Source organism: Microcebus murinus, chromosome 12 (genome assembly GCF_040939455.1).
Source record: "Microcebus murinus isolate Inina chromosome 12, M.murinus_Inina_mat1.0, whole genome shotgun sequence".
NCBI classification, from domain to species: Eukaryota; Metazoa; Chordata; class Mammalia; order Primates; family Cheirogaleidae; genus Microcebus; species Microcebus murinus.
This window is the reverse complement of record NC_134115.1, coordinates 80,976,717-81,001,662: the sequence shown is the minus strand read 5'-3', so window position 1 is coordinate 81,001,662 and position 24,946 is coordinate 80,976,717. Positions and strand designations below refer to the sequence as shown.

At 51.2% G+C, this 24,946-nt stretch overlaps 1 protein-coding gene and 1 pseudogene across 4 annotated transcripts in view; one reads left to right on the top strand and one right to left on the bottom strand.

The window, feature by feature from the left end:
* Nucleotides 1–3,148: 3,148 nt before the first annotated feature.
* Nucleotides 3,149–24,946, bottom strand: part of GSN (gelsolin) — a 59,757-nt gene continuing 37,959 nt past the window's right edge. For all 4 annotated transcript variants that reach the window (XM_012771732.3, XM_012771734.2, XM_012771726.2 and 1 more), the window contains 14 exons: nt 21,201–21,362; nt 19,571–19,720; nt 18,379–18,468; nt 15,715–15,847; nt 14,353–14,441; nt 13,973–14,188; nt 12,604–12,737; nt 10,032–10,122; nt 8,138–8,308; nt 7,356–7,530; nt 6,227–6,351; nt 5,917–5,994; nt 4,157–4,217; nt 3,149–3,541 (listed from right to left, as the gene is read on the bottom strand). In XM_012771732.3, the coding sequence (XP_012627186.2) occupies nt 3,372–3,541; nt 4,157–4,217; nt 5,917–5,994; nt 6,227–6,351; nt 7,356–7,530; nt 8,138–8,308; nt 10,032–10,122; nt 12,604–12,737; nt 13,973–14,188; nt 14,353–14,441; nt 15,715–15,847; nt 18,379–18,468; nt 19,571–19,720; nt 21,201–21,362 (1,845 nt within the window). In that variant the 3' untranslated portion in view covers nt 3,149–3,371. The remainder of the gene's footprint in view (nt 3,542–4,156; nt 4,218–5,916; nt 5,995–6,226; nt 6,352–7,355; nt 7,531–8,137; nt 8,309–10,031; nt 10,123–12,603; nt 12,738–13,972; nt 14,189–14,352; nt 14,442–15,714; nt 15,848–18,378; nt 18,469–19,570; nt 19,721–21,200; nt 21,363–24,946) is intronic.
* LOC142874587 (uncharacterized) lies at nt 16,739–16,858 on the top strand (annotated as a pseudogene).

Here is a 24,946-nt window from a genome sequence, read left to right as displayed (position 1 = left end):
GGACATTGTCATGCGTGAATGTGGAGCCAGAATGCCTACAGATATTTCAGTAGCAGACTGGGAAGAAGCAACAGGAAACGCAGACCCCTGGGTCTAGTCAACCATGAAGACCCCCTGAACCCTGGGCTGTCATCTGTGACAGCACATAGGTATGCTCATGGTTCAGTTTGGTTTGAGTTGGCTCTCCACTGCTTTCAGCCAAACATCCTTTCTGACCCATGGTGCAGTGGGTCTTTGCCTCCATGAACATACACTAGGTTCTGCTAAGGGACAGACTCTTTAAATTTTTTTTTAACCATTTTTGAGCACTTACTATGGGCCAGACATTGTGCTAAGCATTACCTCTTTTAATCCTCATAAAAATCCTAAGTGAGTAGACACTGTTCTTATTCTCATTTTGCAGCTAAGGAAATTGTCAAGAGCTTAAGATCACACTGCTAATAAGTGGAGCCAGAATTCGAACCCAGATCTAACTCCAAAGCTATTAGCCACTATATTACACGACCTCCAGCTAGGTAATATATTAATACAGTAATACTATCTTGCAGGTAGGTAATTTGAGGCTCAAAACAATTTTTTTAAGTGTTATATCTCTAATGCCTTGCACAAAGTAAATACCAAATAAATATCTGTTGAACTGCATTGCCCCAAATTGGACACAGGATCCACGCCCAGGCCAATGTCTTTCTGAGAGAGATACCCCCCCTTGACACATTTCACAATGACTTCTCCATTACAGGAAATGATGACGTCTAAAATTATCAGGAAGATAAAATATGTGGTTGAAGTGATACTGTTCCTGATTTGCTATTTCGCCTTTGAGGGAAAAATATGAAGTCAGCAACTCAATTGTCCCAGGCAATTTTTTTCCCTCAGAACATTATAGAACTCACTCTTGAGGCCATGGTCACACCCTTAATGCCAGTATATACTGAAATGAAGAAACCATGAGCAGGTCTAGCAGCAATTTTACCTCCCACAGATTTCCAGGAAGTAAGCTGGCTTTGTCCAGACAGCCCTCCACCTGTCTCTAGCGAAGGCCCTAGGAGCTTCAGGTGGTAAATGCTACTTTTGTTCCAGGACTTTGTCAAGTTGATTACTTTGACCATGAAAGCAACTCTTTGGGGGTAGGCAAGGCAGGCATTACAGGATCAAGTCCAAACCCCTTGGCAGGGCATTAAGACCCTACCCACCTCTTGGATTTGAGGCCTACCACTCCCTGCCTCCTCCTCCAGCCACTCTGGGCTGTTATCTGTCCTCAAACATGCCATTCTCCCTCAGGGCTCCTGGCCTTTGTACTTGATGCACTCTCTGACTTCCCCACCACCACCACCACCACCACGCTTCCCCAGAAAATTCCTTCTCCACTACCCTCCTCACTGCTGTGGCCAGATCAGAATCTCTGGAGGTAGGGCCACTGGGGAATCCATGCTTTTAAAAACTTTCCTGGGCAATTTGGGTGATCAGCCAGGTTTGGAAACAACACACACATACACACACACACACCACCACCACCACCACCACCCGCTTTCCACCAGTGAAACACTACGCTGGTTTCTGTTCCTCTACAGTCACGGGCATGGGAGATCTCACTCCACAATCTAGATGGGGATGGAGTGGGGGAGGTGACACGGAACAAGAGGAGGGAAAACATGGTGAGAAGAGACCAGACGGATCCAGGGGAGGGGATGAGGCGTGTCCTCCGGCAGGTTCCTTGCACTGCTTTAGAGCCTCCATGGAAAAAATGTTTTGAAGTAGTTCGTGGAAATATCCAAGAGGGACTTTGTGACGTGCTGAGCACAAGCAGAGCTTCAGGGCCCAGGGGACCAGCAGGGGCACAGAGGAGTCCCTCTGCCACACCCCAGAGACACCGGGAGCATCCAGGGGAGGCTCTTGTGACGGCAGCTCAGCGGCAGAGATTTCTACAAACAGCTTTGGAGCAGCAGATTGAACTTGTAGGAACCAGAGGGAGAGGAAGGTCCAGGAAGATGTTACAGGACGCAGTGGCTGTGAAAATGCACCTTGCATTTCTATACAGGGAATATAATTGACTAAGGGCCCCAGCGGCTGGCTTTGAACTCCACCCCACATGTACACCAAGGCTGTGCCTCCTGATGGCGGAGCGTAAGGGGCAAATAAGACACACCTGCTCACGGGAGACACACAGCTCCTTTGTTGGCTGACTTTGACTCTGGCTCAAGAACATTTTGAATGGAACATTTTTACACCCATGTTGACAGCAGCATTGTGCACAATAGCCTAAAGGGGAAAACAACCCAAGAGTCCACCGATGGGTGAACGGATAAACAAGATGTGGTACATACATACATACAATGGAATATTATTCAGCCACAAAAAGGAATGAAATATCAATATATGCTACAACATGGTTGAATCTTGAAAACATTATGCTAAGTGAAATAAGCCAGGCATAGAGGGACAAATATTGTATGATTTCACTCTCATGAATAGGCAAATTCACAGACACGGCAAGTAGAATAGAGGCTACCAGGGGCCGGGCAGAGGGGAGAATGGGGAATCATTATTTAATGGGCACAGCCTGTATGTCGGGGGTTCCGAATAAGGTTTGGGTACAGATAGTGGTGATGGCTGCACAATATTGCAAATATATGCAATGTCACTGAATTGTACACTTACAAATGGCTAAAATGATAAATACTCCATTATATATAGCATTCCACAATAAAAAACAACAACAAAAATGGGACCATACCATTAAATCAAAAAAGAACACTGACTTTGGCTCTAGGATTGCCCGAAAACTTTGCCGGAACTCCCCGGATTACAGGACGGTGTAAGGCCCTTCCACCCACCCCTCTCCCTCTCTTCTTCACTTAGAGTGAGACTTGCTTCTCGGTCCGATGGCTCTCCCAGCCTACCTCAGTTCTCTCCCCAGGCCCCGTCTCATAGGTGTTTCCCCTATGCATGCATATCTCACTGTAGCATCTGCTTCTTGGAGGACCAGGATTAATGGACAGGTGGATGTAGCTCACCTGCGGTGCACGGCCTCATGCGAGGCACCCCTCTGGGCATGCTCAGAGTTGCCCGGATGTGCTCAGACAGGCCGACTATTACTGTCAGGTGGGTGGGGGCCATCGCATAGGGAAAACAGTGGAGCCACACTGGGTTAACACACTTCAAAAAGCTTTTATTGAATTTAATTTCCAAAGCACAGACATTTTAGACAATTGTGCACGGGCCCTGAATTTTTTCAGGGGTGTTTTTGGCTACTGTAAAAAACACACACACACACACATATCAGTGAGCTGCCCTGCTCACTGTAAGGCCTCTTTGAGGGATGGACAGTTCAAAAAGGCACTGACCGGTGACACTGGTGGTCCTGTCCTTCCTCATGCAGCCAGCTCAGCCATGGCCCTGTGCAAGGGGTCCACAGACCAGTAGTTGTCATCCCAGCCGAGGAACCAGCCCACGAAGGATGGGGGCTCGAAGCCTTGTTTCACCACGGTGATGGGGGTCCGCCTATCCCGGTTAGCTGGGTCCGTCTCGATATACCGCTTAGCTGCAGACACGCGTGTGGGAAAAGGAAACCCCAGGAATTCTTAGTGACTGTCTCCCTTACCAAGGAGAGGGTAATTCAGGGCAGGGGCTGCCAGAGAAGATGGTCTGCGGTCCTGCTGTCTCTACTGCCTCACCCCTGCACTGGACACTCCCATCCCTTAAGGGCAACGACAGCCACATGGGTTCTCCACCCCCCTGCTCAGAAGCACAGGAAGGGACAGGGCTACCGTTTCACCTTCTGCTTCATAAAGCATCTATCCTTTTTCCCTTGCTGTCTTCTATTGGACGACACTGAAGAACAAGCTTTTGGGTTCCCAGCTCTTTCTGGAATGAAGTCTATAAATCTACCCGGGATCTGCTTTGCAGCATCTAAGCCTTGACAAGTTCAGCCCTTGGGTTCTGGGAACGTGGCGTGGCTTCTCATCTGGTTCTTCCTTCCCCTGGAGCAGATCAGTTCCTTCAGAAAGCCTCGGGGTTTCTGATCTGGTCTTTCACTACCCTAAGCAGGGCTTCCATGTGGCTGACCAGCTGACCATAGATCCCAACTCCCAGACCCATGAGGAAGCTGCTCCTACCAGCCCACAGGCAACAGACCCACAGTGACTGAGATGCTCACCAGAGGTCAAGGCTTCTGTCTTTTCCTCTTCTTGAGAATCCTTTCCAACCCAGACAAAGACCTGGAAGTGAGATGTGACATGACAAGTACATGAGGGGTATGAACCAAATTCACAGCCAGAGGTAGAATGGGGAGGGGTCCAGGTGTTGGACTAGACAAACACAAACACAAACAGAGCCCGTGGGTGATGATCAGTAGGATATAGAATGGAGACTGCAAACTGGCAACCTACAAACATGTTTTGTTTGCCCACCTGCCATCCCAAGGTGGCTTGCAATGTCTTTTTAAACAAATTTAGTTACCAACTGATGACATAAAAATCTGGATTTCTAACTTCTCTTGAAAAATTGGAGGATCTGGCCATCTGGGCCTCACCCTCACTTGGCTGGAGCTGAGCAGTTCCCGTGTGCCTCAGACCCCACCACTCCTTCACGCTCCCTGTCCCTGCCTGCCTGACTCATTGACATTGCCAACCAGGTGCCATCAGGCCTTGAGTCTGAGATTCCTTTCTAAATTATGGGATAATAAGGCATTTATTTGTTCAACACATGAATGGCCAAACATATTCTCCTTCATTTATTCATCCAGCAAAATGCACTGAGAGTCTACTACATGCCATTCTGTGTGTCTTAGCCAACATGGGACTAAGGCTTGGAATAAAAAGAACTCACCCCTGCTACCACCATTGTGAGCCCTCTTACAAGTTCTGTCACAGATAAAAATTTATTCAGCTGATTTTTATGCATATCCAAAATATTATTTTAAAGAGCAGCTGTCATTGGTAAAATGGCATTAGACGATAAAATATGAGACTTGGTTACTCTTACTTATTTATGAATGTGCTCCCTACTAAGCTGGAAGCCCCTCAAAGGCAGATATTGTGTCTATTTTGCTCATCATAGGGTTCCCAGAACTCAGCATTTTTCCTGGAAGACAGTGGTGCTCAGTAAATAGTGGCTGAGTGAATGACTAACAGATTAAGTAGCCAATGGATCAATCGACGACAATAGCTGAATGGCTCAAGCCACAAACATTTTCGTTCCTGGTCTTCCAACTGGGGATTCCGGCTCTGGGGGTAGAGGAGCATCTCTGCCTGCGTGGCCAGCCACTCTCAACCCTGATGACTCTGGGAGAAGCCAACTGGCTAGGAAGGATTACTGACCTGGCTCCCCACCTCCCATGAGAACATGAGCCCTGCAGGGAAGTGTCTACTTTGTTCATTGCTCTAACCCAGCATCTAGAATACAAAGAGTCTGGCACAAAGCAGGTGCTCAATTAATATCAGTTGAATGAATGGTGTTTTCCCCTGCTAAGACCTACACAATCGCCTCCCCTAGCAGACGAAGCAGAGCAAGCCCAGAGCCCTCTGAAACAGGAGAGGTACTTCAAAACCTCCAGGTGGCACTGGACAGTCTTATGCCTGCCTGTGAGATGCTGCTAGGTTCAGCTTTCTTTACCAACAGACTTCGGGTAAGAGCTCACACTCCCCGAAGGCCTGGGAGAGAAACATGGAGGTCGTATGACTTGCATTTCTATGGTACTTTGCAGTTTTCCAGGTGATTGTGCCTGCAAGGTAGGTGCCATCACTCCCATTTTACAGATGGGCAAATGGAGGCTCAGAAAGGGGAAGTGACTTGCAGCAGCCCAGAGACTTTTCTGCCCACACCTGGACCCTGCCGCTTTTAAGTCCTTCTGGCAACTGATCTTAGAACCAATGTCTAGCGTCTCCACTCCCTCTGGCGCAGAGAGCCGTCACCTACCTGGTCCCAGGTGTCCAGAATCATGACGTCATCCGTAGCCAGGTCTTCCTGCATGAGCTCGCCAGGAACCTCTTCGATCTGGGAGGGAACAAAGGACAATGAAAGTGCAGGGGCAAGACATCTTCCCTCCCCGGGGGTGGGTTTCGTCTATCTCCCCCCAGGAGGGAGTCGCAGAGCCAGTTCCCGCTGGCAAGGGGGCGCCTGCCTCTGGGCTGTGCCATCAGCACTGACTCCCCATTCCGGCTGCCGGCTGGCGCCTGGGAGCCCCTTCCCCAGGGGAACGAGGGGCGTGACCTCCGCAGGGGCTCACCACGAAGCGCCCGATCTTGTTGGAGCAGGCGAAGAGGCGAGGAGGGTGGGCGTCCATCTTCTTGTCCTTCAGCCGCGGGGACGTGCGGTAGGCGGCCTTCCCGCCCAGCGCCTCCCAGAAGCCGTCTGCGAGGGGAGCCACACGGTCACTGAGGGAGGCCACAGCACCCCTCGCGCCCCTCATCACACCTGGGACGCCCTGGGACGCCCAAGCAGCTGCTCTCCCTCCGCGTTCAAATCCCACAGGGCCAGACAGGAGAGGCCCCAGGGCACTCCAGGGTGATGAAACCCAGGCCCAGAGGGGGCAGCCGGGACTGCTGCTGGCAGGCAGCTGACAGCAGCGCTGGGGGACAGGGGTAATCACCTCCCCTCAGCAAATGAGGTGACTAAGGCTCAGAGGGGTTGAGCAACTCACTCGAGGTCACACAGCTAGAAAGTGGTAAAGCCAGGATGCAAGTACCGCCCGACTCCAATCCCCACATTCCTCCCACTATACCTGCTGTCTACACCTGCTCTGTCCACGTGTGGCTATTTACATTTAAGATCATGACAATTAGATTCAATTCCAAGTTCAGTTCCTCATTCCCCCCAGCTCCCACTGGTCACATTTCAAGTGCTGAGTATGCACACGTGACTAGTGGCCACCACATTGGAGCTGGCAGACATGGAACATGCCCGTCCTCATAGAAGTTTCTGCTGGACAGAGCCGCTGTAGACCAAGTTACACTTCTCTTTCTCTAGTAAGTATCAACAAAGGGAATGGGAGCAAAGAAACAGTGGAAACACTGAGGGCTGGCGTGAGCACGGTGTTCTGGAAACAGGGCAGGCCTGTGGCTCTTCTGTCCAGGAGGTTCCAGAGATTAAGAGAGGCCACTACCCCCCTGATGCCATTACCCCCAGTCTCTCTTTCAAGGGTTCCTAGCAAGTGACCGCCTCCTCCTGCAGCCTTCCCTGCCTGCCCCAGCCCACGCTGAGCTCTCCTCTCTAACGCCTGGAGACCTGCCTCTCACTGACCATATTTGACTCACATTAGGGGACAGGCACCGGGGAGGGGTGAGGATCTAGACCTCCTAAGCAGAAGGGAACCCTAACAGCTACAGTCCCCACCCCCGCCGCGCCCCAGCTCCTACCTGGCTCACTGCCTTCCGCCACCTGCACAGGCTGCGCCCGCAGCACCCTGAGCAGCTCCTGCGCGCCCGTCTTCTCGGCCTCGCTGGCTCCCGCGCCCACCCACAGGTAGGCGGCTGAGGGGGTTTTCAGGACAAAGGCATCGTTGGAGTTCAGTGCGCCAGCCTTAGGCATGACCTGGGAGGGCGGTGCTCCGTTACTCGGGAATCAGACAAAAGCCCCCAGCCCCCATCGCAGCCCAGGAGACCCTGCAGCAGGACGAGCTCTCAGGTGGGGACGTGGAGGAACACAGCCCAGCACAGCTGAGGACACAGACTCTGGACACTGATGGCCTTGGCTGACCCCTAGGAGTCACTGAGGCACGTGATTAGCCAAGATGCTTCTAGAATTCTGGGCTGCATTAACAGAAGTTGAGTGCCCAGAACAAAGGAGGTGACAGTCCCATCCTCCTCTAGGCTTCTCAGACCATTCTGGAGAATTATGTCCAGAGCTGTGCCTCCCACCACGCAAGGGATGGCAGCCGACTGGAACGTAATTAGGAACTGCACCCAGATCACCTAGGGTGGACTACATGGTAGGTTGTGAGCTGCCCGTTATGCAAGGTGTGCAAGGGATACTGGATGTCCTTGAAACAGGGAGAGTCTAAGACAGTCGTGCTGCCAGAGCAGGAAAGTGCAAAACCTGCTCCTTAAGCCCTCACCCAATCCCACCCGAGACCTGCCCCTGCAGCCTGGGAGGTTTCAGGGAGACGAGTCCCCGCAGTGGTCCGAGAGCTGGGTGTTACCTCGACAGCCCGGGTGGCTCCAGCGCTGTTGGCCCGGACCTGGAAGAGGCGGGTGCTGGCGGGGGCCGTCTGCCCGCCCTCGCGGGAGGTGCCACCCTTGTAGACGATCATGGGCTTCCCGCCGAACAGGCTCATGAGGTGGGCGGGCTCCTTGCCCTGGACCACGCGGCTCTGGCAGGGAGACAGGAGAGCACGTCAGGGAAGGTGGCAAGGGGTGTATCAGTCCTTCTGTGTGGCACTGGGCCACTCCCCGACAAGGCCATCATGCTCTGTGTATGGCGCAGAGCATGACCCCATGACGCACAGGCGCTGGGCAGGAACTCAGCTTCCAGGAAGGCTGGAGAGGCGCTACTGCCTGAGGTTCCTCGGGCCCTGCCTCGGCCCCCCCCCGACCCGCTCGAGGACTTGCCTCGCTGACCCTATGTCTGGTCCAAGAACCAGGAGAGCCTATGTTTGCAAATATTCCCTTAAATGGAAGCACAGGGATCATTCGTGGACATTCTTCCAGAATGCTGACGTCAGCCTGGGCACGAAAGCTGGTGGAGTGATGAGAATAGAACCTTCCAAATCTGGCAAGACCCACCCCCTGCATAGCCAGCACACCCCAGAGGGTGGATGCAGTCGGGGCTTGGTGGTGGGAGGGAGGTGGGCAAGATCTACACCAGGATGAGTCACATATGCTCCGTCCCTGTGCGCCCACCTGACTTCAGGTTCCAGCTGCAGCCCCAGCCGGCTAATCCAGAGGGTAACTTCACGTGTGTGTTGGGTGACTGTGGTCACTTCCCACCATGACCCACCGCTGCTGGGTTAGTGCTCAGATCCCAACTCCAGCCTGACAGGGAGAACTGGACACGGGCCCCAACCTCTACAAAATGCACAAGGATGCTATTCCCAAGGCTGTCGTCCGCATGAGATGCACTATGACAGTCATCATCTCAGTGCCACGGTCAAAGGTCAGGGTGCCAGTCCCAGATCCAGATCTAGAGCCCTGCCCACTCCAGGGGTAGGATGGAGGAAGCACAGCTCCTGTCTGCCTCCCCCATGTCTCCGCTGCCCTCCCGTACCGCAACTGTAGCCAGAGCAGCCTTCCAAACCAGAAATCCCTACCCCCCAGACTTATCACTCAGCAACTTCCTGTTGTTCTCAGGATAAAGGTCAACATCCTCACTGTGGACTCTGAGCCCCTCTGAGCTCCTCTCCAGCCTCATACCAGGGCACTTTAAGACCCAGTGCTTCTTCCCAGCTCAGAGCCTTTGCACATCCTCTTCCCTCTGCCCGGAATGTCAGTCTTTTCCTGGCCAACTCCTGCACTTCCATTAGACCCCAGCTGAAGAGTTTCTTCCTAGAGGCAGGGCAGGGGGTTGCTGGTCCAATTAGATCCTTCCTTATATTAATACTGAACTCATACAAAATAAGGGAGGGGCCTATTATGTTCCAGGCATGGCTCTAAAAATGTTAACTCTTAGTCCTCATAGCAGTCCTGAGAGATGGTACCATTATCCCCATTTTGAGAACACAGAGGCACAGACAGGCGAGGTGACTTGCCCAAGGTTGCCCAGAGGTGAGGACAGGATTCAAACCCACGAGGGCTGGCTCCGCGTCCATCCTGTTTGCTGCTCAGCCACCCCTCTCCCACGGGGTCTTATCACTCCCGCTCATGGTATCCGTCTGTGTGATCATTCACCCATTGGTGTGCACGTGTGTTGGATGTCTGTCTCCCCCTAGACTGTAAAGCTCACAGGGGCAGGAGCAGTGTCTGTGTGTCCAGTGTTGCACACAGTGTCGGACCACATGGAAGCCCTGCATGAATATCTGTGGCGTGGATGGATGGATGGATGGATGGACAGTCAGACAGACGGGTGAACAGACGGACGAGGCAGTGGACCCGGCTCACCTGGACAGGGGTACCTCCCAGCTCTTCATCCAGCTGGGCGGTCAGGATGGCAGACGCAGCGACCTCATCCTGGGTAGACTGGGCACCTTGCCTGGGAAAGGAAGTGACACTTAGCACTGAGGTCTGCACAGAGCCCAGACCCTCTCCCTTGTCCTGTGCTGAGAAACCCACAAATCTTCCTGTTGCAGGTAATGAAACTGAGACAGAGCGGGAAAGGGACTGTCTCAAGAGCTACCAGAACGAGGAACCAAACCAACACTCGCACTCTGGCCTTAGCATTGTGCCATTTCCTTATCCTAAAAGTGCCCCACAGGGGACTGACTGGGGCAGCCACAGAGAAAGTGCTCTGAGACTCAAATCTGAGATGCAGAAAGGTGCCCAAGACATTTCTCTAGGTGGAAAGGCAGGTCAGAGAATAGCAAGCATGATGTGAGCCCATTTGTGGAAAAAGACATCAGTTGATTTAGCCTCATGTGGACACGTGCAGACAGGTCCACACGGATGTTCACCAAAAACATCAGTGGTGATTGCCCTTAGAGGGGAGATTTAGGGGGATTTAGGTTTTCTATCCTACTTCTTCCTATATCATCTAAATTTCCCATAACGTTATTTCCCATAATGTTATCTGTGTAAGCAAACAAATTCTGACAGATCAATGTGTTGGTGCAGCTACCTTTTAAAAAAGCCTTCTTAATGAATTCTGTGCCATGTGCAAGTATTATTGTCCAGTAAAAAAAAATGTTTAAGTTGCTTTTAAAAGTCTGAATTGAGAGTCATTCTACAAAATAACTAATGAGGACTTCTCACAAGTGCCAGGGTCATAAAGGAAAAGGAAAGATGGAGGTGTTGTCACAGAGGCGAGGACACTAAGGGGACAAGATGAGTCAGTATCATGAGTTGGATTCCAGACCAGGAAAAGGACATTAGTGGGGAAACCAGTGAAATTCAAGGACCGTCTAAAGATTAGTAAACAGTCTTGTGCCAATGGTAGTTTCCTGGCTTTGACAACTGAACTACAGTTATGCAAGATCTGAAAATAGGGGAAGCTGGATAACGGGTGGACAAGAACTGTCCATACTCTTTTTGCAACTTTCAGCAAGTCTTAAATTATTTCAAAATAAAAAGTTAAAAAAAAAAATGAAGAAATCCAACAGTCAATAATGAAACAAAAAGTTTGAGACTGTATAAGAGAAATGTAAATTAAAAGTACACTGAGATATCATTTTATAAACTATAAGGTTGACAAACATCCAAAAGTATGACGACACAGTCCACTGGTGTGGATACAGGGAAACAGACGGTGGGAACATAAAACACAAGAAATATTATCAAGGGAAATTGGGCGCTATCTATCAAAATGACAAAGGCATTTGCTCTTTGACTCAGCAATCTCACTTATGGGAACTTACCCTAATATTTCTCTACATGCTCAAAATGATGTTTGCTCAAGATTGTTAATCACAGCAATAATAGCAACAAAAGACTGGAATCGACCCAGGTATGCCTCAGTAAGGAATTTCTTAAGTAAACTACAGTATAGTCACCCAAAGGAATATTACACAGCTGAAAAAAAAAAGAACAAGAACAAGGAAGCTCTCTATGTATGGACATAGACCAACCTCCAGGAAGAACTGAGTCAGAAAAGCAAGGTTGGCATGATACACACAGGACGCTATCTTTATGTAAGGAAAGGCGAGGATTAGGAATATAGAGTCATGTTTGTTTATGTGCATAAAGGTTACTAGAGGGAGATACCGGAAATAAATGAAAGAGGTTACCCGTAACGGGGCGGGGTTTGGTGAACGGGGTAGAGTGGGACAGGAGTGGGCACAACATTTCTCAATAAATGCCATTTTATTTTGTTTTGATTTTTGAACCATATGAATGTATTCTCTGTTTTTGTGTGTGTGTGTGTGACAGAGTCTCACTCTGTTGCCCAGGCTAGAGTGCCGTGGCATCAGCCTAGCTCACAGCAACCTCTAACTCCTGGGCTCAAGCGATCCTTCTGCCTCAGCCTCCCGAGTAGCTGGGACTACAGGCATGTGCCACCATGCCCGGCTAATTTTTTTCTATTTTTAGTTGTTTGGCTAATTTCTTTCTATTTATAGTAGAGATGGGGGTCTCATTCTTGCTCAGGCTGGTCTCAAACTCATGAGCTCAAGCAATCCTCCCGCCTCGGCCTCCCAGAGTGCTAGGATTATAGGCGTGAGCCACCACGCTGGGCCTATTTTCTGTTTTTAAAATAATTTTTTAATTAAAAAGTACATGTGGGATGATAAACCCCCGTGTGTGGAGTACTTGGCGTGGACTTGTGGGAAACATTCTGTTTGTTTCTTCCCACTGACCGTATCTGCTACAACTAGACGTGAAATATTTTGATAACAATAGCTTAAAGGCTGTTTGGAGGAATAAGACAAGTGGTGTTGCCCTGTGGCTGACAATCTTTCCCGGTGGGGTGTGGCAGTCCCATGCTGGCCCTCACGCCCTCGGACGTCCCTCCCCTTGCTGCCACGCTCAGGGCCCAGCAGTACCCGGTCCGCTCCACACACGCCCCATGGCCCCAGGCCCTCACCAGTTGTAGATGATCTGTCCCTGGCGGTTGCCATGGCGGTAGTTGTACAGAATGATGTAGCTGTCACCTCCGTAGAACTGCCCGTACGTGGCAGCGTCCACAGGCACTTTGTTGGAGCCTTCAATTCTCCAGATCTGCGGGAGCCAAGCTGGGGTCAGGCGCTGCGTGGCATCCCCGCCCCCAACTCAGCCCAGCTGGGGAACGGCAGCATGGTGGACCACGGTTAGACCACGGGGCAAGCTTTCTATCATTTGGGCTCAGACCAGGGTTAAACGATTTGCCCAAATCAGAAAGCCACTAGGAGGCTGGGCTGGGCCTCAGTGCCAGGTTTGCGGCTCTGGGCCCTCACGCCATACGCCTGCCCCGCCCTGCACTTCCCGGCACGTGGGATGTGGCACATGGGGTGAGGTCAACAGCCGGACACAGAGCGCAAATCAGGCTCCGCCCCCTTAGCGGCCCTGTGACCCGGGACGACTTGCTTACCCTCTCTGAGCCTCAGCTTTCTCACCTGAAAAATGAGGATAATAATAGCAGCTACCTCGAAGCCTTGATGTGAGGCTCAACTGAGTTTATTCATGAAAGTCTGGCACAGTGGCAGCTACTTTTATTATTATTATTATTATATTACTAATGTTGCCAACATCTGTACCATTATTGAACTGCTTGGATTTCACAGGCCACCTCCAGAGAGGCAGGGCCATCGCTAGGTGACCTCAGAATGACCCCTGCTGGCAGGTTTCTTTGCAGAGCTCCGGTGACACGGCTTTTTGCAAGTGGTCACAAGGCCCTGCAGCGCCACCTGGTGACACTGCGGAGACATTGAGTCCTCTCCAGTCCCAGGAAAGAGAACCTTAGACTCTCTGGATCTTGAACACTGTTGAAGGTGATGGAGTGGAATGAAGCCCCATTGCACAGCTGAGAAAGTGAGGCTCAGAGAGGTTACTTAACTCACCCAAGGTCACACAGCCAGGCTGTCAGGGCGTTTTCCACACCCTAACACAGCTCCCTCCTCCCCAAACACAGGCCTGCCTGGAACACCCACCGCTCTCCACGCTTCCTCCCTAGCAGCAAACTCTACTTCCTACCCTGAGACCCAACCCAAGGGTCCCTGTCCCTGTTCAGGCTGCCCTGACCAGGCACCCCACTGCCCTCCCTGTGCTCCCACAGGGCCGGCAATCAGCTGTGGCTGCGGTCACCTCCCACCCAGACCAGGCACTCCTTGAGGCAGGGTGGGGTCTGCGCCGTGCACACAGTAGGTGCTCAGAGCACGCTGGATAAGTAACACCAAGGATCTCATCTACCAAAACCGAGGTGAAAGGCCCTCAGGGGAGCGGGAGGCAGTGCACAGGCGGAAGTGCCCCGGAGGCACCTGTTTCTGGCCGGTGCCGTCGTCGTCCATGCCGTGCTGGGCGGCCATGGCGGTGGAGGTGTGCAGGGTGGCCGCGTCGAAAGGCACCCGCTCCACGTTGGCGATGTGGCTGGAAAGGTAAGCCAAGCCCAGGCCGTCCGTCTGGTCGGGGTCCCGCCAGTTCTTGAAGAACTGCTTGAACAGAGGGGTCTCACCGCCCTCGGGAAGGATGGAGACCTGGGGAGGGGTGGGGGGAGCAGGATGTGGCTGGGCTGCCCAGCAGGGGCCTGGGGGAGCCGCAGATACCCCATCCACACTGAGGGTGGGACACCCACCCCAGCCAGGCCCAGCCCCCCACACTGGACCATCCCTCCCCGCCCTACCTGGCCTCCAGGGCTCACCTGGGTCTGCCGGGGGTAGTCCATCTTGGAGATGAAGTCGGAGGCCGTTTTGAGGGCAGCCTTCCTCTCCTCCATGTTGGCCTGCTTTCCTGTCGGCAGCCAGAGGGGCGACGGAGGGTCAGGGGCCTGGGACCCTGCCGCATCCTGCGCCCCGGTGTCCTAACGTCCAACGGCGCAGGGAAAGGAGCGGACAAACCCCCTCCCTCCTCTCCTCAGACTGTGGACAGGCAAGGCCGCAGACCCCCAGAGCCGACCACTCCTATAGCCCTTGGGGGTCCATCTGGGGTTCCTGGCCCATGATGCCAGCCACAGCTACCACTGTGGTCTGTCTGCTGAGCATGTACTCTGGGCTTCAACTACACACAGAGTATTCCGTGTCATCCACACAGCAGCCTCACGTGAGAAGGACGTTTACTGTCTTGTTCTCACGCACACCTAAGGAAGCTTGCATCTTAGAGAGAGTAAATGACTGACCAAGGTCATGCAGCAAGTGGGACAGCTGTGATTCAGACCCTGCCCTGTCGATGCTGAAGCCCACATGCTAAACACTCAGGCCTCCCTCCCCAGGGTGGGGGCTCCTTCCCCCTGTGCACCTCGAAGTCTGCCCCAACCCTGAGAGCACTGCCATGCCAGGCGAGTTCCCACGGCCAGTGCCAGCCCTCGGTCCCCAGCTTCTCACTGCCAAGGCCAAGACCAGGCTGGCTGGCCCCAGGCCCGAGGGGCCCAGATAGTGAAAATAATAATAGCAGCTTCCCTCTCTCTCTGTCCATCCACTGCCTCCCTCCCTCTGTCCTCTTCCTCAGGACCAGCCTCAGGGAATCAGGGGAGAATATTCATGGGCCCTCTCAGAACATCTGGGCCAACGGTTTCCATGAGCCTCCCACAACATTCCTTAAAGTGTTCATGGACTTCTAGCATGGCCTTTCCTAAACCAGATCATCACCATGAAAAGCCCCAATGCACATCAGCAAGTTAAAAGCCTACAGTAAACAAACTTGTTTAGCTATATTTAATCCACCATTGCCCATGAAATTTATTTGACCACAGAGCTACATGCTTTTTATATAATTTTTACATGATACTAATTAACCTTTCAGAGAAATGATGTTATAATGCACTTGGGGAACACTAATTGTAGCCCAGAGAGGGAATCTGAGCCCAGAGAGGGTAAGTAAAATGCCCAAGATCACACAGCATGGCAGTTGCAAAGCCAAGGCATTAGCCCAAGACTCCTGATTTCCACTGCACCAGGTGCCTCCAACACACACTCTACCCTGCCCTGGAGCTGAGTTCCTGGAAGCTGCAGGGGACCCCACCCAAGGTCCTAGAGGCCAGGTGGGACCCTTCCCTTGTCCCTAGTACCTTTCCAGACAAAGATTTTCCCATCTTTGCCGTGGTCCAGGATGAAGCAGTCCTCCGACCTCAAGGCCCCCTGGGCGAAGGGGTTCTCATCAGCCACGAGGGAGACCGACATGGTGCCCGCACCATTGGAGACCTGTGGGGACGAGGGAGAAGGATGTGGCATGTGATTGTCTGCGGCCACCCACCCCTGAAATTTCCACCACCTTGCCCCACCCCCGCCCCAAATGACACTGCAGAGCAACACCTGGGCTCTCGCCCCCAGGACATGCAGGCTTTCTTTGTCCTCTTCTGCCTTTTCAGAACCACATCTACAGACCTGCCCTCAGAGGTAACATGGAAATTGCACATGGCAAGGGAAGGCAGGAGAAAATGCAGGAACACGGGTGGCACAGGGGAAGAACAGTGTAGTTTGCTGAAAGGTATTCAACCTCATGAGAAAAGACAAGACAAGACGAGACTAGACAAGAAGAGTAAAAAGAGCTAAATTCAATCTGGTATCCCAGATTGGAACCTGGAATGAAAAACTGGGGAAATCCTAATAAAGTCTGTAGTTTAGTTAATAGTGTTGAGCTGATGTGAATTTTGACAAATGCATCTGATTATGTTAAGATGTTAAGGAGAAGCTGGGTGAACAGTGTATGGGAACTCTCTGTACTATCTTTGCAGTTTTTCTATAAACCTAAAAATATTCCAAAATAAAAAGTTCATTTTCCTTAAAAAAAAAAAAAAGAGTGTAGCACACTACTCAAAATTCTAAAGACTGATAATATCCAATGTTGATAAGGCTCTGGGTAAACAGGCACCTTCAAATCCCTGGTGAGGGTAATTTGGGAGCTCTTCCAAAGTACAATTGAGTGACACGTATCAGAACTTTAAATAATGTGCTCCACACTGATTAAGTACTTACCACTAAGTGCCAGGCACTGTTTGAAGTAACTGATATAACATAGAATTATAGAACTCTTTTAGTCCTTGATATGAGAGCACTATCACTACCCTCATTTCACTCATAAGGAAACCAAGGGTCTACAGTGATACCCCCCTGAACGTGCCTGATCTTGTCTGATCTTGTGAAGCTAAGCAGGGTTGGGCCTGGTTAGTACTTGGATGGGAGATTGCTTGGGAATACCAGATGCTGTAGGCTTTGGCCAAAAAATAAATTAAAAAACAAAAACAAAAACAGGCCGGACATGGTGGCTCACGCCTGTAATCCTAGCACTCTGGGAGGCCGAGGCGGGCAGATTGCTCGAGGTCAGGAGTTCAAAGCCAGCCTGAGCAAGAGCGAAGACCCTGTCTCTACTATAAATAGAAAGAAATTAATTGGCCAACTAATATATATAGAACAAATTAGCCGGGTATGGTGGCATGTGCCTGTAGTCCCAGCTACTTGGGAGGCTGAGGCAGTAGGATTGCTTGAGCCCAGGAGTTTGAGGTTGCTGTGAGCTAGGCTGACGCCACGGCACTCACTCTAGCCCGGGCAACAAAGTGAGACTCTGTCTCAAAAAAAAAAAAAAAAAAAAAAAAAAACCAGAAACAAAGAAAGGAAAGGAAACCAAGGCCCAGACTGGGTAAGCAACTTGTACAACTTGTACAGCTTGTTTGGGATTCAAACAAGGACAGTCTGACTCTGAACCAGTCATTTCAACCACCGACTCATTCTTCCCTCTGCGACCCAGCAATTCCATGTCTAGGGACTGTCCTAACTGTACTCAGCACAAGTGCACCAAAAGGGACTGTTTACAACTGAAATGAGTAGAAACAATCTAATGTCCATCAATTACGATCTGCTTAAATCTTTACATTCATAAATTAGAATATTATATAGCTGTTATAAAGGGCCATGGTAGATCTTTATTATAGAAAGATATTCCAGACCATGTTTGCTGGCAAATAGAAGGCCACAGAACAGCATGAATAGTTTGGATCCAGCTGGAACAGTAATTAGGCACAGAAAGATGCGTCTTGACAGAGGTGTCCTTTCACCAAAATGGGAACAATGTAACCATGGTACCCACAAAGAGGGTGAGGAAGACAGGGTGATTTTTTAAATTGAGTATTGTCACTTTTGTAATTAAAACACATTAATAAAAGTAATACTGGTTATCTCCTGAGTATCACTCACTATTTTTTTTACAACAAATATGTATTACTTTATAATCAGAAAAACAATCAATAATGTGGTTTTTTCCTTGCAGGTGATGGGCATCTGCACCCCCATTTTGTTGTTTCACCGCACACAAGCCTGGGGCACGGCATGAGTGTAATTGGGCTTTCTCCCAGCGCTCAGCCCAGTGCCAGAGTTCCTTAGCTCAAGATAAACCTCAATTCAGTTGTAAAAATCACGAGGAAGAATTTATAAAGTCATCAACCATAACCTGCAACCCCACACACAGACGCAACATTTTTGTCCTATTTTCCCCCTAGTATTTTCCTAAGATACTTTCCCCAACAGTTTTCTCTATGAACTCCCCCAAATCCTGCAAAGTTGACCTTTCTGCTTTCCCTCCCACTTTACAGACTAGGAAACTGACACCCAGAGAGAGAGCCCACATCCGCACATGACATAGGTATGTCTGGAGTTTATCGCCAAGAGGCACATGAGCGTCCACTGGAGGCTTGAGAAAGCCCAGGCCCGGGGCTGGAGACAGTGCATCTGGGGCTCACCTTGTACAGCTTGGCCAGCTTGCGGTTGGCTGCGTCCTCCTTGGCCGTGTCATCGGTTCCTGGGGCCAGATCCGGCTTGGGGCCCAGCACCTGCAGGAGACAGAGGTGGAGAGAAAGGGTGGCCGTGAGGGAGGGGCCTGGGCTCCTGAGCGAGCTCCCCAGGCAGGCAGGGGCCACACAGGCATCCACAGGACCCCACGCAGGGTCCGGTCCCCTCCACAGACGTCCTGCCTCTGCTCACACACCATCTGTGCATGGGGACCAAGCAGATCTGCCTATTAAAAGTCTTCCCCCCTGTCTCCCTGACTCCTGGAGCTCCAGACCACCTCTGCTCCTCTGCCTCCAGCCAGCCCTTCAGATACCTAAGCGACCTTCGAACTGCAGCTACCGAGCACCTCCCACCACATGCTTTAAACCGGTCTCACTGCATCCTCGCACCCACGCCAGGAGGCACAGACTATCACTCTCGCTTTACAGAAGAGGACACTGCGGTCCAGAGAGGTGAAGTCACTTACCCACATAGCTATTAGGTGGCTGAGTCAAATTTTGAACCTCAATCCCTGTGACTCCTGAGCCGATTTGCACTCCTTCATTTGGGGCCTTTCCAGCCTTAACAGCCCAGGCCACTGTCCCTTTCAAGCCTTGGTTGGTGTCCAAGCTCCTCCCTACAACTATCACCCTTCTGCTCTTTCCAAAAACTGCAACTGGATGTCCCCAGATAAGCAGGAGCCACGTGACATGGAACAGAGTTCATGGTCTCCTCCTTTGCCTAGTGAACCTTGCCTCTATTGATATGTCCTCAAAGCACATGGCTGGCAATTTTAACATGCAGCTGACTAAACAGGCCATACACCGCAAGGAAGAGTCGGAGGAGGAAAGAGGGGATTGGGTCCCAGTGGTTTCTTTCTATTATAACCTTGCTCCAGCACCAAGCTGGCCCTCAGGGAATAGTGGAAGATCCTCTTCCTCATCTCCTGCTAGGACTGGCCTCCCCTGCTGCAGGTGTGGCTCACACTTCCACAGGCACCTGTCTTGGGATTCCACGCCCAGGGGAGTGTGGGAGTGGTCAGGGAAGCTGACCTTCCCCATCCCTAAAACATTCAGGCTTGGTGGAAAAACAGTCTCAGGGTGAATGGAAGGATGTTGCGAGCAGCCTGTCCCCATGCCACCCCACCCTGCGCCCCACGGGCACCTGGAGCATCGCCTCGGGCTCGGCACCCTCCTCAGACACGTGCACTCGGGCCCGGCCACTCCGCTCGTTGTCCCGGATGCCCTTGGACACCTGCGTGGCCTTCAGTCTTTCAAATTTGCTGCTGGTAGAACCGCACCACTGGTAGATGTCCTGGAAGACAGAGCCCCCGGTGGGCGAGTCAGTGCCACAGCCTTCGTATGAGCCCTGGGCAGCGACAGGGCTGGTAGGACGCCGGGGGGCTTATGCAAGCTCACCTTGTTCTGGGCTTGCCCAGGGGAGGGCTGGCAGAGTTCGCACGTGTGCATTATCCACACACGATGAGTGTGATCCTGCACACCAGGGGATGTGAGTGCGTGTCTGGGGACATGTCTTTTGTCACAGGTACAGCTACATCTAGAATGTGTATGAACATGTATGACGGGAATGTGAATCGGTACAACCACTTTGGAAAACCATTTGGCCATCGCTACTACAGCTCAAGTTACCTTATACCCTGTGACCCAGCAATCCTACTCCTAGGAATATAAGCAACAGGAATGGACTCATATGTCCACTGAAAGGACTGTGCAAGAATGTTCACAGTAGCACTACTCGCAGTAGCACCAAATCAGAAAGCACCCCAAGTGTCCATGAACATCATAAAGGATAAATTGTGGCATGCCAACACAACTGAACCTTGGGAGGCAAGGAGAATGAGCGATCTACAACCAAATGTAACAATATGGATGCCTCTCAGAAACGCCATGCTGAGCAGAAGTCAGACATAGGAGAGTAAGGTTCCGTGTCTATGAAGCTCAGAAACAGGCAGAACTAATCCGTGCTATTGAGAAGTTCAGGATGATGGTTGCTCTTGGAGTGAAGGGACTGGAAGAAGGAAACGGGCTAGAACGTTCTGTTTCTTGATTTGATATTACGAGGGTGTGTTCACACTGAGAAATCCATACAGCTGCACACTCAGGATTCACGCACTTTAATAAAAAGCTTACACTAAGCCAGTGTGAGCCTGTGCATGTGCGGTTCAGGGTAGAATGCCTGGCCACGTCCGTTTGCAGGTCTGCACTCACGTGGACTTGTGAGGTAAACGTGTACAAAGCATCACACACCTATAAGGCGGGCCTGGGTAAGTGCATCTCACACATATTGTCATATACAACGTGCATGGGCAACTACATGTATGACACACACATGGGACCTTGAACAGCACACCCAAGTCTACATGTGTGCACATTCATTATGGTACAATGTCTTATATGTTTTTGCCCATGCCCACCACGTGTTTATAGGTAAAAAGGTACACAAGATGTGCATATGAACAGAAAGTGTCTAGAAGTCTCTATGTCAATCAAAGTCCAGGTCCACTATGCACCTGGTGCATCCTTGAGGTCCATGTGTGACAAGCTTGAGTCTACACGTGTGGGAGTCCGTGCATACCAGAAATGTCGGTACCCGGGTCTCTGCCTGACTCCCACACAGCACACAGCGCACAGCGCACAGGGGCCTGCAGGTCGCTGTGGTTCGCCCTGCCCGTGTCCATACATTTGTTCACGTGGGTGCATCTCATCCCCAGAGCCAGGCCCGGCCAGACCGGGAGCACCTCAGCACCCCCTGGGAAAGGGAAGGCAGGACTCACATTGCCCAGGTCCAGGATGAAGCAGTCGCCGTTGTTGAAGCTCTCCCAGGACACAGGCACCTCAGTGGCACGGACGACACGCCGCCCTTTGACCTGGAAGAGTCTCTGCACCACCACCTCGTTGGGTACCACGTGCTTGAATCCCGACGCCACGCCTCCTTTCTGTCAGGTCAAGGAGACAGAGTGAGTCAGCCCAGGCGAGAGGGCCCGGGAGCAGGTATGGGGGAGGGAAGAGGACTGAGCCGAGGGCAGTTCCGGCCTCTGGACCAGGGGCCTTCCAGCAACATAGACGTTCTCGGTTAACTCAGGACTTTCAACCTACTATCTTGTTTGAGACTGGGACATTCTTATGCCCATTTCAAAGAAGGAAACTGAGGTTCAGGAAACGAATACAATTGGACCAAGGCCGCACAGCTAAAAAGTGACCAATTTCCTTCCCTACCCACTGCATCTTGCTGCCCCCCCCCCTTTGAATCTCACATTCCACTAACAAAGACCCCGGAAGCCACTTCCCTGGATCAAAGAACTGCAAACATTCCTTTCTTGAAACCAATATTTCCCAAGAGATGTTCTATGGCACCCTATCCCCCTAAGATATTCTGCAAGGGAAGAGTCCCATGATCTAACAAGCCTGAGGAATGCTCCTTACCCACCTTCCCTGACTGCTACACAATGCACATGAGCATAACAAAGGCTCTGGCAAATCCTTTGGTGAATGTATCTGCTTGCCTTTTGTTTTACATGGCATTTCCCTACTTTGAATCAAGAACCACTTTTCTCCACCACATCTTGCCTCTAGCGCAAGTGTTCTACAAAACTCACTTTGAGAAGTTCTAATCCATAGCACTCTGGGAGGCTGAGGCGGGAGGATTGCTCGAGGTCAGGAGTTCGAAACCAGCCTGAGCAAGAGTGAGACCCCGTCTCTACTATAAATAGAAAGAAATTAATTGGCCAACTAATATATATAGAAAAAATCAGCTGGGCATGGTGGTGCATGCCTGTAGTCCCAGCTACTTGGGAGGCTGAGGCAGTAGGATTGCTTGAGCCCAGGAGTCTGAGGTTGCTGTGAGCTAGGCTGATGCCACGGCACTCACTCTAACCTGGGCAACAAAGCGAGACTCTGTCTCAAAAAAAAAAAAGGAAGTTCTAATCCAAATCTTTCCCATCCTTCGAGGCTCCCTAGGAATTCTTCTTGGACTGCTCCAGCCCACGCCACCCATCTCCTTGGCCCTGTGTACCGCAGCAAGTCCCACCCAGCTGTGCCTTCAGAGGCAGCTGGTTACGAGTAAGGGGCAGCTGCCCTGCCTCGACAGTGCTGGATGACTTTGGGTAAGTGTCTTGCCCTCTCTGAGCCTCGAGCCTCTCATTTCTGAAATGGAGACATAACCGCCTGCTCTGCCACCCTCTGCAAAGGAGCAGGCCCCGGCCCAAGGCTGAAAAGGCACTTACACAGCACCCCATTTCACCCAAGGTAGGCTGAAGCCCAGAGAGGTGAAGTGTGATTCGATTCTGGAGGGCAGGGAGGAAAGGGGGCCGTTTAAACTGGGCTCCGTTCCGTCTACGCGTGGTAAGCAGTGGACACGCGTGTGACGTGGCCATGCCCGCCGCGCTGGGCTTCTGCACGCATCACTAGGAGGGAGCCGTCGTTCGCCCCATCTCAACTCGAGGAAAGCGGCGCCCGCTCGTGGGGAACGTGCCCAAGATCTTACACCTGGCAGACGGCGGAGCTGGAGTGCAAACCCAGGCGTGTCTGAATCTGTAAGTCCCCCAATATCAGGGTTTCTTAGAGCAAAGGTCACTAGGGTCACCAGGACGGGCGGCGGAAACAAGCCGCTGTTCAGAGCGGCCTTTCAAGTGGAAATGTTTTCCCGCTGCAGGCAGTCGGAGCGCCCCCTGGTGTCCCTTCTCGGTCTCGGCATAAGGTCTTGCAAGAGTTCCCTGGGGCTCAGGAGGGAGAGACTGTCCTTCTGCCCTGCTTCAAGGGGCCTTCAAGGGGAGCTGTGGCATGGCCACCCTGTATGAATGACCTCAGCGTGGAGCAGGGGGTACGGCCGTGGCTTCCACTCCTGACCACGCCGCCCGCAACTGAGCAGCAAGACAGTAATGTTTCCCATCACCAGGGGGGAGCGAGTTGGGCTCCAGGGTGAGTGAGGGCCAGGTCTGAGGGGGCCCAAGATGCCCAGGGTCTGCGTGCACAGTGGAGCACACACGCAGGACAAAGGTCAGGGCCCGTGGATGGGAAGTGCAGAGAGACAGGGGGTCCTGAGGGCCATGTGACCAAGCCAGGGAGCAGGGGAGGAAGTGTGGCCGGGGAAGATAGTACGAGGCCCCGCGCTCACTGTGCTCACCGCCTCCTGCTTTACGTGTGTCCCTGACAACAAGCCCCTCAGGGCCAGGCGCGGTGGCTCACAGCCTGTAATCCACCTGTAATCCTAGCACTCTGGGAGGCCGAGGCAGGCGGATCGCTTGAGGTCAGGAGTTCGAAACCAGCCTGTGCAAGAGCGAGACCCTGTCTCTACTATAGATAGACAGAAATTAATTGGCCAACTAATATATATAGAAAAAATTAGCCGGGCATGGTGGCATGTGCCTGTAATCCAAGCTACTTGGGAGGCTGAGGCAGGAGGATCGCTTGTGCCCAGGAGTTTGAGGTTGCTGTGAGCTAGGCTGATGCCACGGCACTCACTCTAGCCTGGGCACAAAGCGAGACTCTATTTCAAAAAAAAAACACACACACACACAAAAAACAAGCCCCTCAGGTGGGAACTCATCATCCCACTTCACAGGCAAGGAAACTGAGGCTCAGAGAGGTGAAGCGCCGTGCCCAGGGCCCCAGCTGGCTGGCAGCAGTGCTGGGTTCTACCCACAAGGCTCCCTTCCAGGGACCAGCCTCATGCATCTGCCAGCCCAGTGTCTATGCACAGTCCTGACCAGGGACTTCAGTCCTCTGGATACAAACAGAGAGGGGATCTGAAAAGCTGTTCCAAAAGGTGCTAGAAGGACCCACCAACCAACCTCAGAGACAAAGAAATGGGGAAGCAGGAGGAAACAAAGACCATTAACTTTTTTTTACACATCTCCAAAATATTTTACTTGTTCAAACGTGCCTTTCATTGTTATTAAAAAAAATTTATTTTAATTTTAAAAAAGGAAAAGGGTTGCTATATATCATAAACCTCAGTTCCCAGAAATTCTCTGCATATTTATTTATACAGTAAAAGAATATTTGATTTCTAATGATTACAGCCATGAGTTTCCTGATTCTTTAATCCCTCAAATATTAATGATCTAGGAAATCAGACTTGGAAAGATGAGTTAACAAAAATAAATAAAAGCAAGCTCTTAGAAGACATTAGTGGATCTACAAAGACAGGAGGCAAACATTTCTGAAGTTTTTCCTATTTTTTACTGGTTTTACTATAATCTTTAGGATTGCTTGTTGCTTTCTACAGTCTAATCATTAGATGGGCAAGATTGGTGTCAAATTATTTGAACAAAATTTTAAAGGATAAAGTACCTTAAAAGCTGCTCTACAAATGAAAGTGAGATATATATATATATATATATATATATATATATATATATATCCAGGGAGAGAGAAAAAAATTAACCAGCATTTGGTACATTATCTCCAAGGGGAAGATCACCACGTCTGGGTGGGGGGAACCTATCTTTCTATAAAATATTTGACATTTTACAATAAGCTTGTATTACTCCTATAGTCAGGAGCAGGGGAAAAGGCCATA